The sequence below is a fragment of the Podarcis gaigeae genome (assembly GCF_964106915.1).
Source record: "Podarcis gaigeae genome assembly, chromosome: 1".
Lineage (NCBI taxonomy): Eukaryota > Metazoa > Chordata > Lepidosauria > Squamata > Lacertidae > Podarcis > Podarcis gaigeae.
In genome coordinates, this window is record NC_139678.1 from 83,664,586 (window position 1) to 83,678,676 (window position 14,091).

The 14,091-nt window shown below is 47.8% G+C and overlaps 1 protein-coding gene across 2 annotated transcripts in view; it reads left to right on the top strand.

The window, feature by feature from the left end:
- Positions 1–12,817, top strand: part of GRK2 (G protein-coupled receptor kinase 2) — a 38,515-nt gene extending 25,698 nt beyond the window's left edge. The window contains exons 15-21 of one of the 2 annotated variants that reach the window (XM_083701085.1): positions 1,524–1,624; positions 3,721–3,787; positions 4,250–4,345; positions 6,059–6,221; positions 6,531–6,667; positions 6,919–7,053; positions 10,676–12,817. In XM_083701085.1, coding sequence (XP_083557211.1) covers positions 1,524–1,624; positions 3,721–3,787; positions 4,250–4,345; positions 6,059–6,221; positions 6,531–6,667; positions 6,919–7,053; positions 10,676–10,846 — 870 coding nt within the window. In that variant the 3' untranslated portion in view covers positions 10,847–12,817. The remainder of the gene's footprint in view (positions 1–1,523; positions 1,625–3,720; positions 3,788–4,249; positions 4,346–6,058; positions 6,222–6,530; positions 6,668–6,918; positions 7,054–10,675) is intronic. The other variant, XM_083701086.1, reaches the window with a different exon arrangement.
- The last annotated feature ends 1,274 nt before the right edge of the window (positions 12,818–14,091 follow it).

A 14,091-nucleotide genomic window follows, 5' to 3' on the forward strand; every position in this document is an offset into this window, starting at 1 on the left:
GGGGTGGGGTTCCCTCTTCATTTAGCACAAGTTTATGGGTGGTTCTGAGGACTGCTGCTGCTGCAGCTGCTGTTTCTAGAAAGCCCTAGATTTCAATTCTTCCTCCAGCAGAGATCATGTGTATCACCCTAGATTTCTGTGAGGGTGTAGGATCCCTCCCACAGCCCTTTTTGCACACAGTAGAACCTGGTAATGCCAACAGCGAGGGGAAATGGGAGGCAATACTGATCATCATGACAGACCAGGTTTCGATGCATCAGCTGCCTAACTGTTTGACAGGCTTTTTGAGGCCTCATGGTGAGATGGGAGGGAGCTGAATGGGGTTTAAGGTGCATAAGAGGCAGCTTTGGATGTTTGCAATAGCCAAGCCACTTTTATCGTGCAAGGCAAGTTGTGGAGAAATTGTGCTTGTGGGCAAACTTAAAATAGGTGTGCAATTAAGATAGCTATTTTCAGATCCGTGCTTGCAGTGGCGGAGGAAGGGGGTGCAGGGGGTGCAGTTCACCCCAGGTGTCATCACGGGGGGGGGGGGTTTGACAAAATGAGTTTTTTTAAAAAAATGGGCTCATGAAACTTTTTAGGAGTGATGTGGTGGCTTAGGCGCCTGCAGATTCCGCACTGCCTGAAACGGCAGCGTGGGACTTGCCTCTGCCTACTGCCTTTCCCTCAGCCGCCCTACAGCTGGGGGGGGGGCGCTGGAGAGGTTCCAAGCATTGGAGAGGCTCATCCCGCCTCCGGCTGCAGAACACCCCCCCCGCACCAGGCACCAGAGCAGCTAGCTACGCCACTGTGTGTGTGTGTGTGTGTGTGTGTGTGTGTGTGTGTGAGAGAGAGAGAGAGAGAGAGAGAGAGAGAGAGAGAGAATGTTTCACAGCTGGGTTGGCATTTGATATTAAAACACCTTTTCTTCTGATGGCAACTATGGAGTCCTTTAGCCCACTGCCTCTCTCTCCTACACCTGCCAGGTGTGTGATTCCATTGCCACTGGATGAAAGTTGTCTTTCCCGAGGATTCTCTGTGGGCTCCAGGAATAGGAGGGCCTGTCCCTTCTGTCATAATGAATGAAATAAACCAACCCAATCATTCTGCACAGCTTTGAGCCATGGGGACAGATTAGTGGGAATAATGCCCCTAGATACCAAAGGACATTCTTCCTGTACAATAGGAATGAGAAAACTGTGGCACCTCCTCCCAATGTTGCTGGACTGCAGTTCCCAGTATCCCTGAACATGCTGGCTGAGGCTGATGGGAGTTGGAGTCCAACAATATCCAGAGGGCCACAGGTTCTTAAACCCTGGCAGGATCTTTCTTACTCCAGATCCTTCCCATCCCCATTTCCATGATTAACATCCAGTGCCCTTTTAAAATGTGTTGGGGAAGGGGTTGTTTTTGTAAACACTATGTATATTGTATTTTTATATTGTGATTTTATGTTGTAACTGCCCTGAGACCTGCAGGTGTAGGGCGGTGTGCAAATGTAAGAATTAATAATGAGAATAATTCTGCCCTTCTCGTTCCCACAGGCTGTGGAGCTCCCAGACTCCTTCTCACCTGAGCTGCGCTCTCTGCTGGAGGGGCTGCTGCAGAGAGATGTGAACCGTCGGCTGGGTTGTATGGGCCGCGGGTGAGTCTCCGGGGGGAACAGCTGAAGCGTCTGGATGGGCTGTAGGGCAGGGATGTTGGTGGGGAGTGAGATTCCTGTGGCCCTCCAGTTGTTGCTGGACTGGTTGGTCAGCAGTCAGGGGAAACTGTCGCCCAAGCGCATCTGGGAGGCCATTGGTTGGCTGAGGGGATTAAGTTGCCCAACCTTCTTATACAAAGAATGCTTTCAGAATTATCAGTGGAGTGGAGTTTTGTTGTTTGGAACGCAGCTAAGAATACTTCAGCCCTTCTCGTTTGAAAAAAACAACCTGGGGAAATGGACAAGCATGCTATTTCCAGGTGCTCTGGTTGCCACAACAAGGGCAGGTTTAAAATACATATATATCACACTACGGGACCAAGAAGTGCCTTCCATTTTTAAAAAGTATTTATGGGACAGGCTTAACATCCTGCTGTTAGCTTAGCTTTCCCAGGCTCCCTGCTTGCCCTGTTCCTCAGGTTCAGATTCAAGCCACAATCTGATAACTCAAATTTAGATGACCTTGAAACAGAGGATGTACTGCGGGAGCTAAGGAATGCTCCAGCAACGTTATTCCTTTGTCGGCAAGGCTCTGGGCTTTCCATGTAGTACCCTGTTCAGCGCAAGACCTAAGATAGGATCTGGAATTCAAAGAATCACAGAGTTTGCTTGTTTAAAAAAATCCAGTTTATGGCTTTTAATGGTTGCAGAGAAGCAATCTTGGACTGAATTGGCTGCTATGTGCAAAATGTGCACCTCATGTTACCCTGCACCCCAGCAGCCTGTCTCTTCCCCCTGCTGTCTTTTATTTTCCATTATTTCTGATTTTGTTAGCCTAGTTTTGATTTTTCTCAAAACATACAATTTTCTATCACAACACTTTTCAGGTCTTTTCAGAGCTATGAATCGTTATTACTCACTTGCATATAGAATATCTGTTGTAGGGAGAATGGCGGATGGGAGTCCCTGCCTAGGTACTTGCTGATTCACCATTTCATAAAATAATAATGGAGCAAATTAAACAATCCTGCCCCAGAATAGGCTATTCTCAACTCTTGCGATGAATATATATAACCCAGAAACTGACGTGTCTCATGTAGGGACAAATCAGCTTTGTTTACATCCTGCATCTGATGAAGTCGGCTCTTTCCTATAAACGTTTGTGCTACGATGAGTCACTTAGCCTCTCAGGTGTGATGTGCAGACTTCGTGTTAACAGCGTTCTGTGGCTAGGCAATCCAAGTTCTGTGTCAACAAGAGCTGTGTTCTTTGACTTGTATATAAGAGGTTTGCACATTTTCTCTTATCAATCACAGTTTCTTCTGAGCTTTTGCTATTTTTGCAGAATTTGCTCTGGTTTTCTTTTTCCATGGAGAGGCAATAAGCCCTACAGAGGACTGAAGCTGCCCGCCCCTGAACCTCTGATCATCTTTCTCTAGGTTCAGAGTTTTTAGTAAGCATAGCTCACATACTTTCAAATATATATTCAAAACCATTAGGACTACAGACTTGCCTGCCTTAAAAATGGGATCTGAACTTTTCAGAAAGCTGGATTCTGGGCGCAGAATCCAGCTTTCTGAGAAGTTCAGATCTGCCCTTCTTCTGAGCACCTGCAGAATTGCAGCATTTGCACAGCCCTACCTTTCAGTTGCTCAATGTCTCTCTTGTCCTTTGTTTGCTGTAACGAAACAGAACAGCTCAGGGTTGTTGGGTTTTTTGGCGGTGGACAAAGAAGGCACACCAGGCTGAGTTAATCTAGGTGGTAAAAGTCAAGAGCTGCAGATGTGGTTAGGCCAAGCTAAATCCTGATGTCCTTTTAAACAAAACAAGTTTTCCTTCAAAGGAAATTGCTCAGCTGTTAGATGAACACAAAGGCAGCATTCCAGTTGTGTGTGGCTGTTCATGACAAAGCTACTGTTCCCAAGCTTTTCTCTAGTAATGAACAGCACCCAGCCTCCCTCCCCATTGACCAAACTGGCTGGGGCTGAAGGATGTAATAGTTCATACCATCTGGTGAACATTGCATTGGCTACCCCTGCCCTAACTATTCAGTGGTCAAAGGGAGAACTCTATGTAATCTGCAACCGTCTTTCCAACAGGGCGCTTGAGGTGAAGGAGAGTCCCTTCTTCCAGGGTCTAGACTGGCAGATGGTTTTCCTCCAAAAGGTGAGCAGGGCAGTTGGGAAGACAGTAGAGTTGCTGGGGATAAAGACTCTGCTCGGTCATCATGAATCATAGAGTTGGAAGGGACCCCAGGGGTCATCTAGTCCAACACCCTGCAATACAGGAATCACCATTAAAGCATCCATGACAGATGGCTACCCAACCTCTGCTTAAAAACTTCCAATGAAGGAGAGTCCACAACCTCCCGTGAGAGTCTGTTCCACTGTTGAACAGCTCTTACTATCATAAAGCTCTTCCTGAAGTTTAGTCGGAGTCTCCTTTCTTGTAACTGAATCCACTGGTTCAGGACCTAGTCTCGAGAGCAGAAGAGAACAAGTTTGTTCTTCAGTGTGACAGCCCTTTAGATAGTTGAAGATGGCCATCAGGGAAGGAAGGAATTGTAAGGGATAAGCGACTCTCCTCTGCTCCTTGGTTGACTCTCCCCCCCCCCCAATGTCTTCACAGTATCCGCCCCCCTTGATCCCACCACGCGGGGAGGTGAATGCAGCTGACGCTTTTGACATTGGCTCCTTTGATGAAGAGGACACCAAAGGCATCAAGGTATGTGGTGGGCAGCCCTTAACCTACTGTCTGCTAGGTCAGCTGCAGTTTCCTCCTCTGTTCTTTGGTTTGAACATACCTCTACTTTAAATAATAATAATAATAATAATAATAATAATAATAATAATAATAAATGCATCTCCCATTTTTCTTCCAAACGTGGCACTCAGAGCAGGTTTAATTACAAATACACAGTGAGGGCTTCAGCAGCAAAGTGAAATCAGCAGCGCTAATGGGTGGAACAGCACTGTAGGCCGCAATACTATGTTCTGCTACTAGGGAATAGGGTAATGCAGACAAATGAATGTTACTGGACTGATTTGACAAATGAATGTTACTGGACTGATATGTTGGCTTCAGTCCATCTAGTTCAGCACCTTGTCTCCGACACTAAGGCCAGCCACAGAACACTGGGAAGCTCACAAGCAGAGCATGATGGAGATAGACACCCCTTCTCTCCCCCCCCCACCCCACTTGCTTCCAGTAGTTGGAGCTATACTGCCTCTAAACATAGAGGTTTCACTTATCCTGGTGAACAGCCATGCGTGTGTTTAAACCTTTGAAGAGCTACTTGGGTAGTGGCCAGCATGTCATCTTTGGTAATGAAGTCCACAAAGTAAATAGCACATAAGACGGGGATGTTCAGCCTTAGCCAAACTATTCCTTATATGTGGAAGAAGTTTGTCATACAATTGCTGCATCCCCTAGAACCTAAATCTACTGTTCTGAACAGCAAACTTTGAGAGTGTTTTGAGACATGTCTAACAATCCAGCGGTTCTCCAAATGCCTTAGGTACTGGGGCAAGCCGAATTTTGTGTGGAGGGGTTTACTGGACTGAGAAAAGTTACTTGACTTTAAGCCAAAGCGAGTTGCAAAGTAAAGAACAGAAATCACACACACACACGGCAATAAAGAACTTTACAATGTGCATCCATAGATAAATATACGAAGCATATACCCCACTAAAAGGAAGACCAAAAAAAGAGGCAACAGACATAACTAAGTAACCTCCAAATTAAGGTTCAAGGGGCTGGGTAAATAAAACTGGCACCTAAAGGCAAACAACGATGGTGCCAAGCTTGCTTCCCTTGGGAGAGCATTCCACAACCAGGGAGCCACCATTGAAAAGGCCCGTTCTTGTGTCACCACCCTCTCTGCCTCTCTTGGGGGGAGCACACACAGAATGCCCTCAGATGATGAATGCAGGACCTGGGTTTGTTCTGGAGGGGAGAACTCCTTTAGGTGGTGGGATCCTGAGCTGCATAATGGTTCCCCCCACCTCTGCAGGCAGGATAGGGGAGGTGTTGTGTCTGAGTTGGTTGGGAGAGAGCTGAGATCAGCTGGGAAGTGATTAGGGAAAACCTGGTGGGTTTTGGTTTTAGTGTCTAGAAGAGGTGGTGTAAGTCTGGGAAGGTGGAGAAGTGCAGAAGGCAGAGCCAGAGAGAATATCCTTGTCAAATACTTAAGATAGAAAGGAAGAAATGGGACTTACCCCAAACCTCCATAGTAGAAGAATGCTGCTGGATCAGACCAAAGGCCTATAGTTCTGCATGCTGCTTCCCAGTCGGATAGGCCTCTTAGAAGCCCACAAGGGGGGCATGAGGGCAGTAGCCCTCTCTTGCTGTGGTTTCCCTGGCAGCTGATATTCAGAGCAGGGGGACTGTGTCTGTTACCCTGAAAACAAGGGCAACGTGGCTCACTTCTCATTCCAGCTGTTGGAAAGTGACCAGGAGCTCTATCGCAACTTTCCACTCACCATCTCGGAGCGTTGGCAGCAGGAGGTGACAGAGACCGTCTTTGACACAGTCAACGCCGAGACTGACAAGCTGGAGGCTCGCAAAAGAGCCAAGAACAAGCAGTTGGGCCACGAGGAAGGTGAGACCCAGGGCTGGTAGGACAAGTGGCAGTGGGTTTCCTCATTCAGGCCAGCTCTGCTCCATGACCCAGTCCTCCTCAGCCGCCATTGCCACCCAGGTCTGCCTGCCAGAATCCAGTTTGCAGGGCACCTGCTGCTGGAAACTCTTTGCTGCAACACCCACTATGGAGAGAAGACATGGCTGGATGACTTGGGTTGTTTCCCCCTGAACTGTTCCCTTTGGTGTCTCCTTGTTTTATTTCTTGTGGGGGGTTTTCTTTTGTTTTGGCCTCTCCTTGATGCTCTTCTCTTTGCCATTCCGTACACAGATTATGCCCTGGGCAAGGACTGCATCATGCACGGCTACATGTCAAAACTGGGGAACCCTTTCCTCACGCAGTGGCAGAGGCGGTACTTCTACCTCTTCCCAAATCGGTTGGAGTGGCGTGGAGAAGGAGAATCCCCGGTAAGAGGAGATCTTTCCTCTAAGGAAGGAGGGGAGGGGATAATGGCAGGTTTGGGGTGAGGGTGGAGTGTCTTGCTATATACAAGTGGGAGAGCCTATGTTTGTCTCATATGGGTTTGGGGTGGGGCGGGGGGGGTAGGATTAGGCATTGATTGCAGTGCCTGGAGGATGGGATTATGTGGAGATGGGCAAGGGATGCAGAATGCATGTTTAACCTGGGGTTATATAAGTGGCTCTTTCTTTGACCAAAGATGTTTTGGACCCTACAACAGCAGTCACTGCTCACCATGGAAGAGATCCAGACTGTTGAGGAGACACAGATAAAGGATCGAAAGTGCATCCTCCTAAAGATCCGGGGTGGCAAGCAGTTTGTCCTGCAGTGTGACGTGAGTTTTTCCTCACATTGCCTCTCCTAGAAGAAAGTCCAAAAAGTAGCGAGGTTGCCAAAAATTGGTGATGGGCACCCCCCAATTTCCCTTGGCATGGTTTGATGACTGGACAGGACTTAGGATAATATAGCACATCTTGACTGTTTGAAGTGTTTCACGTACATCATTATCTCAGTGATTCTTACAAGGCCTTTGTAAGACAGGGGACCATTGTTGTCCCCATAGTGCAAATGGGGGGGGGGTGTTTGAAGCTGAGAGAGAACTTTGCTTGCAAATCCCCACCCAGTGAATACATGGCAGAGGCAAGATTACAACCTGAGGCTTCCTGATTTTACGGCGCTGTGGTCTAAACCACTGAGCCTAGGGCTTGCCAATTGGAAGGTCAGCGGTTCGAATCCCTGTGACGGGGTGAGCTCCCGTTGCTTGGTCCCTGCTCCTGCCAACCTAGCAGTTTGAAAGCATGTCAAAGTGCAAGTAGATAAATAGGTACTGCTCCAGCGGGAAGGTAAACAGCGTTTCTGTGCGCTGCTCTGGTTTCGCCAGAAGCTGCTTAGTCATGCTGGCCACATGACCCGGAAAAACTGTCTGTGGACAAACGTCGGCTCCCTTGGCCAGTAAAGCGTGATGAGCACCGTAACCCCAGAGTCGTTTGCGACTGGACTTAACTCTTAGGGGTCCTTTACCTTTACCTTTTTATGCTATACTAGTTCATGGTCTTATTACTGTACCTGAGATTAATAAAAATCCTGCTGAGGTCACATTCTACTGTGTTAAGTAGGCGCTGAAAAGAATGCAGCCTGATATCAATAAGCAGGGAGTTCCAAAGGGTTGAGTACTGCCACACTGAAAGAGGAATTTCTTACAAAGGGCTTTATGTGACACCTTGAATGGTGCCAGTTCCACAGATTGAAGCAAAGTAGACTATAGTGGTACCTCGGGTTACAAACACCTCAGGTTACAAACACTTCGGGTTACAGACTCCGCTAACCCAGAAGTAGTACCTCGGGTTAAGAACTTTACCTCAGGATGAGAACAGAAATCGTGCGGTGGTGGTGCAGCGACAACAGGAGGCCCCATTAGCTAAAGTGGTGCTTCAGGTTAAGAACGGACCTCTGGAATGAATTAAGTTTGTAACCAGAGGTACCACAGTATTCCCAAGGCTTTATAAGGCTTTATATATAAATAGTAACACCTTGAATGGTAACAAATCAGAAACCAGTGCAGATCTCAGAACAGAGATATAATATGATGGCAGGATCTCTCTCCAGTCAGCAGCCATGCTGCAGCATTCTGCACTAACTGCAATTTCTGGATCAAGCACATGGGAAGGTCCACATAGAGTACATTGCAGCAGTAATTCAGCCTTGAAGTCAACAGTGCCTGTGATTAAGCTCTCCTGGTCAAGGAACAACCATAGCTGTTATACCATGTGCAGCTGGTAAAAGGTGCTTCTAGCTGCTTAGGGTACTAGAAGCACTCAAAAATTGTGCGCCTGCCCCTTCAAGAAGAGAGCAACTCCATTCAAGGTGGGCAAATTACAAATTTCTCTGACACAGGAAACGCCCACGGTGCCTTCATCCTGCCAGGGTAGATCGATAGTGAAGGGGGCTTGAAGTTTGCAGCTTGTTTTAGTCACTTGGAGGTATTAGGCCAACACCTTTCTGAAGTTGTATTCTTGATTTGGTAGGTTGTTCTGGTCAGATGAGATCAGGGGAAGGGTGGATGGTCCTTTCTTGCAGTTGAATCAAATTTGAACCCTCAGGTGTAAGATGAATCAGAGGCACAAGTATCTTGTAGCTCTTTGTGTTTGTTTCTCATTCAAATCTGAAACAGATCTTTTCAAGTCTCCCCTCACAAGGGGGTGAGCAAGTGTGGGGACAGCTTAGGAGAGTCAAGAGAAGAGATAAGAGTGCGATGACAGAGCAGAAACAGGAAGTGTAAAACAGTTGTGCTTCCTGTTCTCCCTATTTAACTCGATGGCCTGTGTTCCCTTCCTGTTCTGTGATTTCTTGAATTCTATGATCACGAGGTCCCCTACAGGCTACTGGAGGAGGGGGAGCCCCTTCTCAATCTATGGGGAGGGGGAATGTCCTGTTCAGTTAAGAAAGCTAGTTCACATTTTAGAAGACTATAAATAGGGTGGTGTGTGCTTTGCATCAAAAGGGGAAGAAATTTCTCTACAACCAGAATAATTATATGTATTCATCAGATGTACAGAATATAGCTGAAGCTGCATAATTCTCTTAGAACTTGTTCAAGACTAGAGGAGTTGGAGTAGCGTGTGTTATTGTATTGGGAGGCAAGGACTTTGCATGGGTGCAAGAAATTTATCCCTTTGCTGGAAAACCCATCTGCAGTGCAATCCTAAACTTGCCTACTCCGAAGCAGGCCCCACTAATTTAGTGGGGTTTTCTTTTCCCCAGGCAAGTTTGTGTAGCGGGGTAGCTAACCCATGGGCCAAATCCATCCTCAAGAGTGGATACACACACATACCTAGACCTGAAATAAATTGACGATTGAATTTGTGCTATTTAGTTCATTTTTAAAAGCCTGCATTTTTACTGAGGTGTCCCTCACTGTCGCTGTGATGGTCCTACTGCAGACAGCCTAGCTAGCATCCCAAAAATTGGGTGCCTCTGCCTTGACCTTTCAAAGGCACCACTTCTCCCTCTCATGCTGCACTGTTGATAGATCTATAGTACTCAGGAATCTATATTTTTTAACAAAAGCCATATTTTGAATTAAGGGAAGGTTAATCATTGGCTGCGTCCATTGTCTCACTCCCACATGACCCCATATACAGGCAAGCACCTCTTTAAGCCCTCTCTGCTCCAGTATGAGTAGTCATAGGGGCTTTGGCAGTCTGCCCTATATTGTGCCCCTGAGCTCTGGCTTTCATGCGCAAGCCAAGCGACAGGCAAATGTGACTGAGCAGTTTTGATGCATAAGAGGAAATCAACACAAGTAATATGTGTGGGGATTAAACAGCCTTTTGCCTGAGTGTTGGTCAATGCAGGAGAAAAGCATCTTAGGTGAACAACAAGAGGCTCCTTATGATCAGGAGCTGTGCTGAGAAACTCTTTACCTCTGGCTTCCTATTCCTTCTCTACAGAGAGAACATATTGGTGCTAATGAGCTGGCGCAGAGAGGTGCCATTAGGAAATAATGCCTGAAAGCATTAACCATTTGTACACAGCTTCCAGAATTTTAGTCTGACAATGTTTCCTGACAATGTTTAGAACATTTAAAAACAATCACATGCTTGCACAGCTAATGATGTCAAGGGGTTGCCAAGAACAGTATCTTCCAGCCATCATAGGCCTAGTTAAACAGGAATGTTTTTAAGTTGCTCCCAAACCTTAATAATGAGGGAGATGGATGCATCTCACCTAGGAGGGTATTCCATAAAGCCGGAGCCACCACTCAGAAGGCCCTGTCTTGAGTAAGTGCCAACTGGGCACCAACCAGTTATGGCAGCACTACTCCCAAGCTGATTGTAAGGTCCAAGGCGATTGATACCCTCCCCTGCCCTGAGCAAAATAATGGCTGCTGCCTTGAGAGCTGTCTCCTTTGTATTCTAGGGGGCCCTCATGCTAATCCTTTGCATTTCCTCCTCCAGAGCGATCCAGAGTTGGTGCAATGGAAGAAGGAGCTGCGTGAAGCCTACCAGGAAGCCCAGCAGCTGCTGCAGAGGGTGCCCAAAATGAAACACAAGCCGCGCTCTCCGGTGGTGGAGCTCAGCAAGGTCCCTCTGCTCCAGCGCAGCAGCAGCAGCACCAACGGCCTCTGACCCTCCTTGACTTCCTCTCCCATCCTTAATTTATTTGGCTGGGTTTGTCCACCATCCCTACCCTCTCTCCTGTCTCCTTTCGCTGATCATTGTGATGTCCACCCCAGCCCCCTGGGGTATTATAGTGAGGGGGTGGGGCATCCAGAAGGTGTGGGACAGACTTCCCTCTCCCCATCCCCCAGCACAGGGGGACCAATACCCATTTGAAGGGAAGGAGCCTGGTTGGCAAGGTGGATGAGCGTCTACCCCACCCCCCTGCCCCCCATGAAGGAAAGTTGGGATTAAAGCCCTGCCTCTAAATAGGACCAATGGAAGGAGATGCCCTGAGGTGTGCCACACATCTTGTGTCCTCCCTGCTTCCTCCCCTGTGGCTGCCAGACATGCGCTAGCGCACTCACGAGAGAGCCTGCTGGCTTAGGCCTTGCTCCCCATGGAGTGGCTGGCAGGGCATGTCCTCTCAGGTGAGTGAGTCCCTTCACACCAGCTGAGGTGAAGAGACACATCGGCACAACAACCCATGTTCCCAGCCCCTTTTCTTTCCAGCGCCAGGCTCTGGCATACGCTTCCACAGCAGGCCCCCTGCAGAAAGGGCGCCCTGGTTCTGGCGTAGATCGGATAGCTCAAAAGAGTGTATTTTCCGCCGCCCGTCACTCACAGAATATCGGCTAGGCAGCCACTGTGCCATAAGCAATCCCCTTCAGCATTGGCTGGGTTTGCACTCTAGAGTGTGATAAGGAATTGCCTTGAAACTCTTACACTGTAACGAAAATGTCTAACAAAAAAATGAAGGCTTGCTCCTGTTCTGTTCTCTTCCCTTCCTCCCTGAGTTCACGTCCTGAATCCTTCCCTACCACCCTCTTCTGGTCCCGCCAATTGCCATTCCAAATCCTGAATTCCTGACCTGGGGCAGCGGCTGCTGCTGCTGCTCTTGCTGCCGCCTCAGAGTTGTGGCTTGCCCTCTGCCTCTTGCCACCCTGCTCTCCCAGGCATTCTCTTATCAACTGTGCCAAATTTCAAGATTATTGTTGTGCCCTTCCCAGTTGGCCCCGTGGAGTCTGCAAAAGTCGTACTCCCTGGGGCTGAATCTGGACAAGCTCCTTGCGTTTGGCTTGCCCAGTCTCTGTACTATTGCCTCTGAATCTTCTCCTTGGAATGGGATGAGAACTGCCTCTTGCTCTGCTGTCTCTACTGCCAAATGCCCATCTTGCTTTGCTGTGGAAAGAGGGGAGGGGCAGCAGGTTTCATGCCAAAAGAGATTTCTGAGCTGCCTGGCCCCTCTGCTCTCAGGGCCTCTCTGGGCTGAGCCTGGAGTGGGGGGGGGGGTGCGGTCACTGGAAGCTCGGCCTGGATGAGGCCCTGTGCCAAGTCCCAAGTGTCTGAAGGATTCTGTAAATATCTTTGTGCCAAGGGGGGGCCTGGCTGGGTGTGGAAAAACTAGGCCCATTCTGCCCCTCCCTTCCAGTATCCCTCTGTATTAACAGCTCCCCCCACCCACCACCTCCCCTTCCCCTAGCAGTGTTACGGTTTCTCCCACAGGATGGGGAGAAATATCAGGTTGAATTGACCCTATATCCCTCCTCCTCCTCTTCCCTCCATCTGCGGTTTAACAGAGGGGTTAAGGGTAGATGGCTTTCGGTTGGGGATCAGGTCTCTCATCCCCATGGTGTCATGCCCCAAGCGCATGCGATTGCCTCTGCTGCATGCCCCCCCCACTCCGCCTCATGTGATGAGTTTTTGCCTGTTCTGCTACATGGCTCCCACATTCCTCCCAAGGCGATTGGCCCTGGGAGGGGGAGGGGTAGAGCGGGAGCCCCCCTTTCCCTGCAGTGTTTGTAAATATTGATCTCTGGTTTGTCTCTCTGGGTTATTATTATGGATTTTTTGCCGATTTTTGAATGTGATTTTAATGAGTGGGATAAAAAGACTGTTTTTATAATAAAAAAAATCCAAAACCCACAAAGCTTAGAAAAACGCAAGCTCTTCTGTGGCTCTCGGCACCAGAATGCGTAAAACGTGTCGCTGACGTAGACTGAGTTGGGCTGTTGGCTCAGGGTTGTCTACTCCAGCTTTTCCAAAGCTGGTATCCAATCCAGGTGTTTTAAGAATACAGCCTCCATTAGCCCCAGTCAACAAGACCAAATGTCACAGATAGTGGGAGCTGTAGCCCACCAGGTTGGGGAAGGCTGGTCTATGGCAGAATCCAGCCCCAAGGCTATGGAGACTGAAGCTGGGACCATAGGCATGCAGATTGTGTGTTTTCCATGGTGATATGGGTGCTCCGTTTCCTTTCTCTGGAGCAAGGATGAGAAATTTTTGGTCTTCCAGGTGTTGCTAAACTACATCTCCCATCAGCCCCCGTCAGCATGGCCATTAGTCAAGGCTGATGGGAACTGTAGTTCAGTAACATCTGGCGGAGCAAAGTTTCCTCACCCCTGCTCTAAATTGAAGCATCCATTTAGGAATCTATGGTAGGAAGCACACAAATATGTCCAGAAATTCTTGCATTATAATATAGTAGTTCACCAACCAACTCTCTCCTATGGTCTCAAGCTCCAATGTAATATAGTGCATCACTAACAAACCAAGTCCTTCTGCTGTCCCCATAGGATAAACAACGTGGTGGGAGAACATTTCTGATATCCTCAATATTGCCATGCTTCACAAAAAAAAAGGTTTCTAAGTCATACTCCAGCATAAAATAGCTAAATTAGAATTTATCATCAAATTCAGTTCTGTTCAATTTGGACCTAATGGGGTCTGTGGATCTCCCCTGCAAACATCCTATGGAAGTGCTGAATTAGCATTGCATAGTAAATGATTCATGCCCCACTCTTCCCATAGAACCCATATGGGGGGTTTCATGAACTACAAAAACTCTCAAAAAGAAGAAAACAACACACCTTAAAAACACTAGCATCAATAAACAGCAAAGAAAGATCAATAGGATTATAGTGACTGCTGCTGAGAGTACACCAGTCTGTGCTTATCTTGTATACATTTGAGCTCTGCACAAAAACGTCACAGACCTGCTGCAGCCCTTTGCATTTTATAGCCTCTTGGACCCACTGTTTACATTTCCCCCTCTACAGCTCTGTGCATGTATATATTATCTGTCAACTGAGGATAACACTTCATGCATCTGATGTTGTGCGTGCTAGTTCATGAAAGCTTCTGCCACAACAAATCATTCTTGAAGGTGCCACAAGACTTGCTTGTTTCTGATACAAGAGTCTCAATGAACTTAC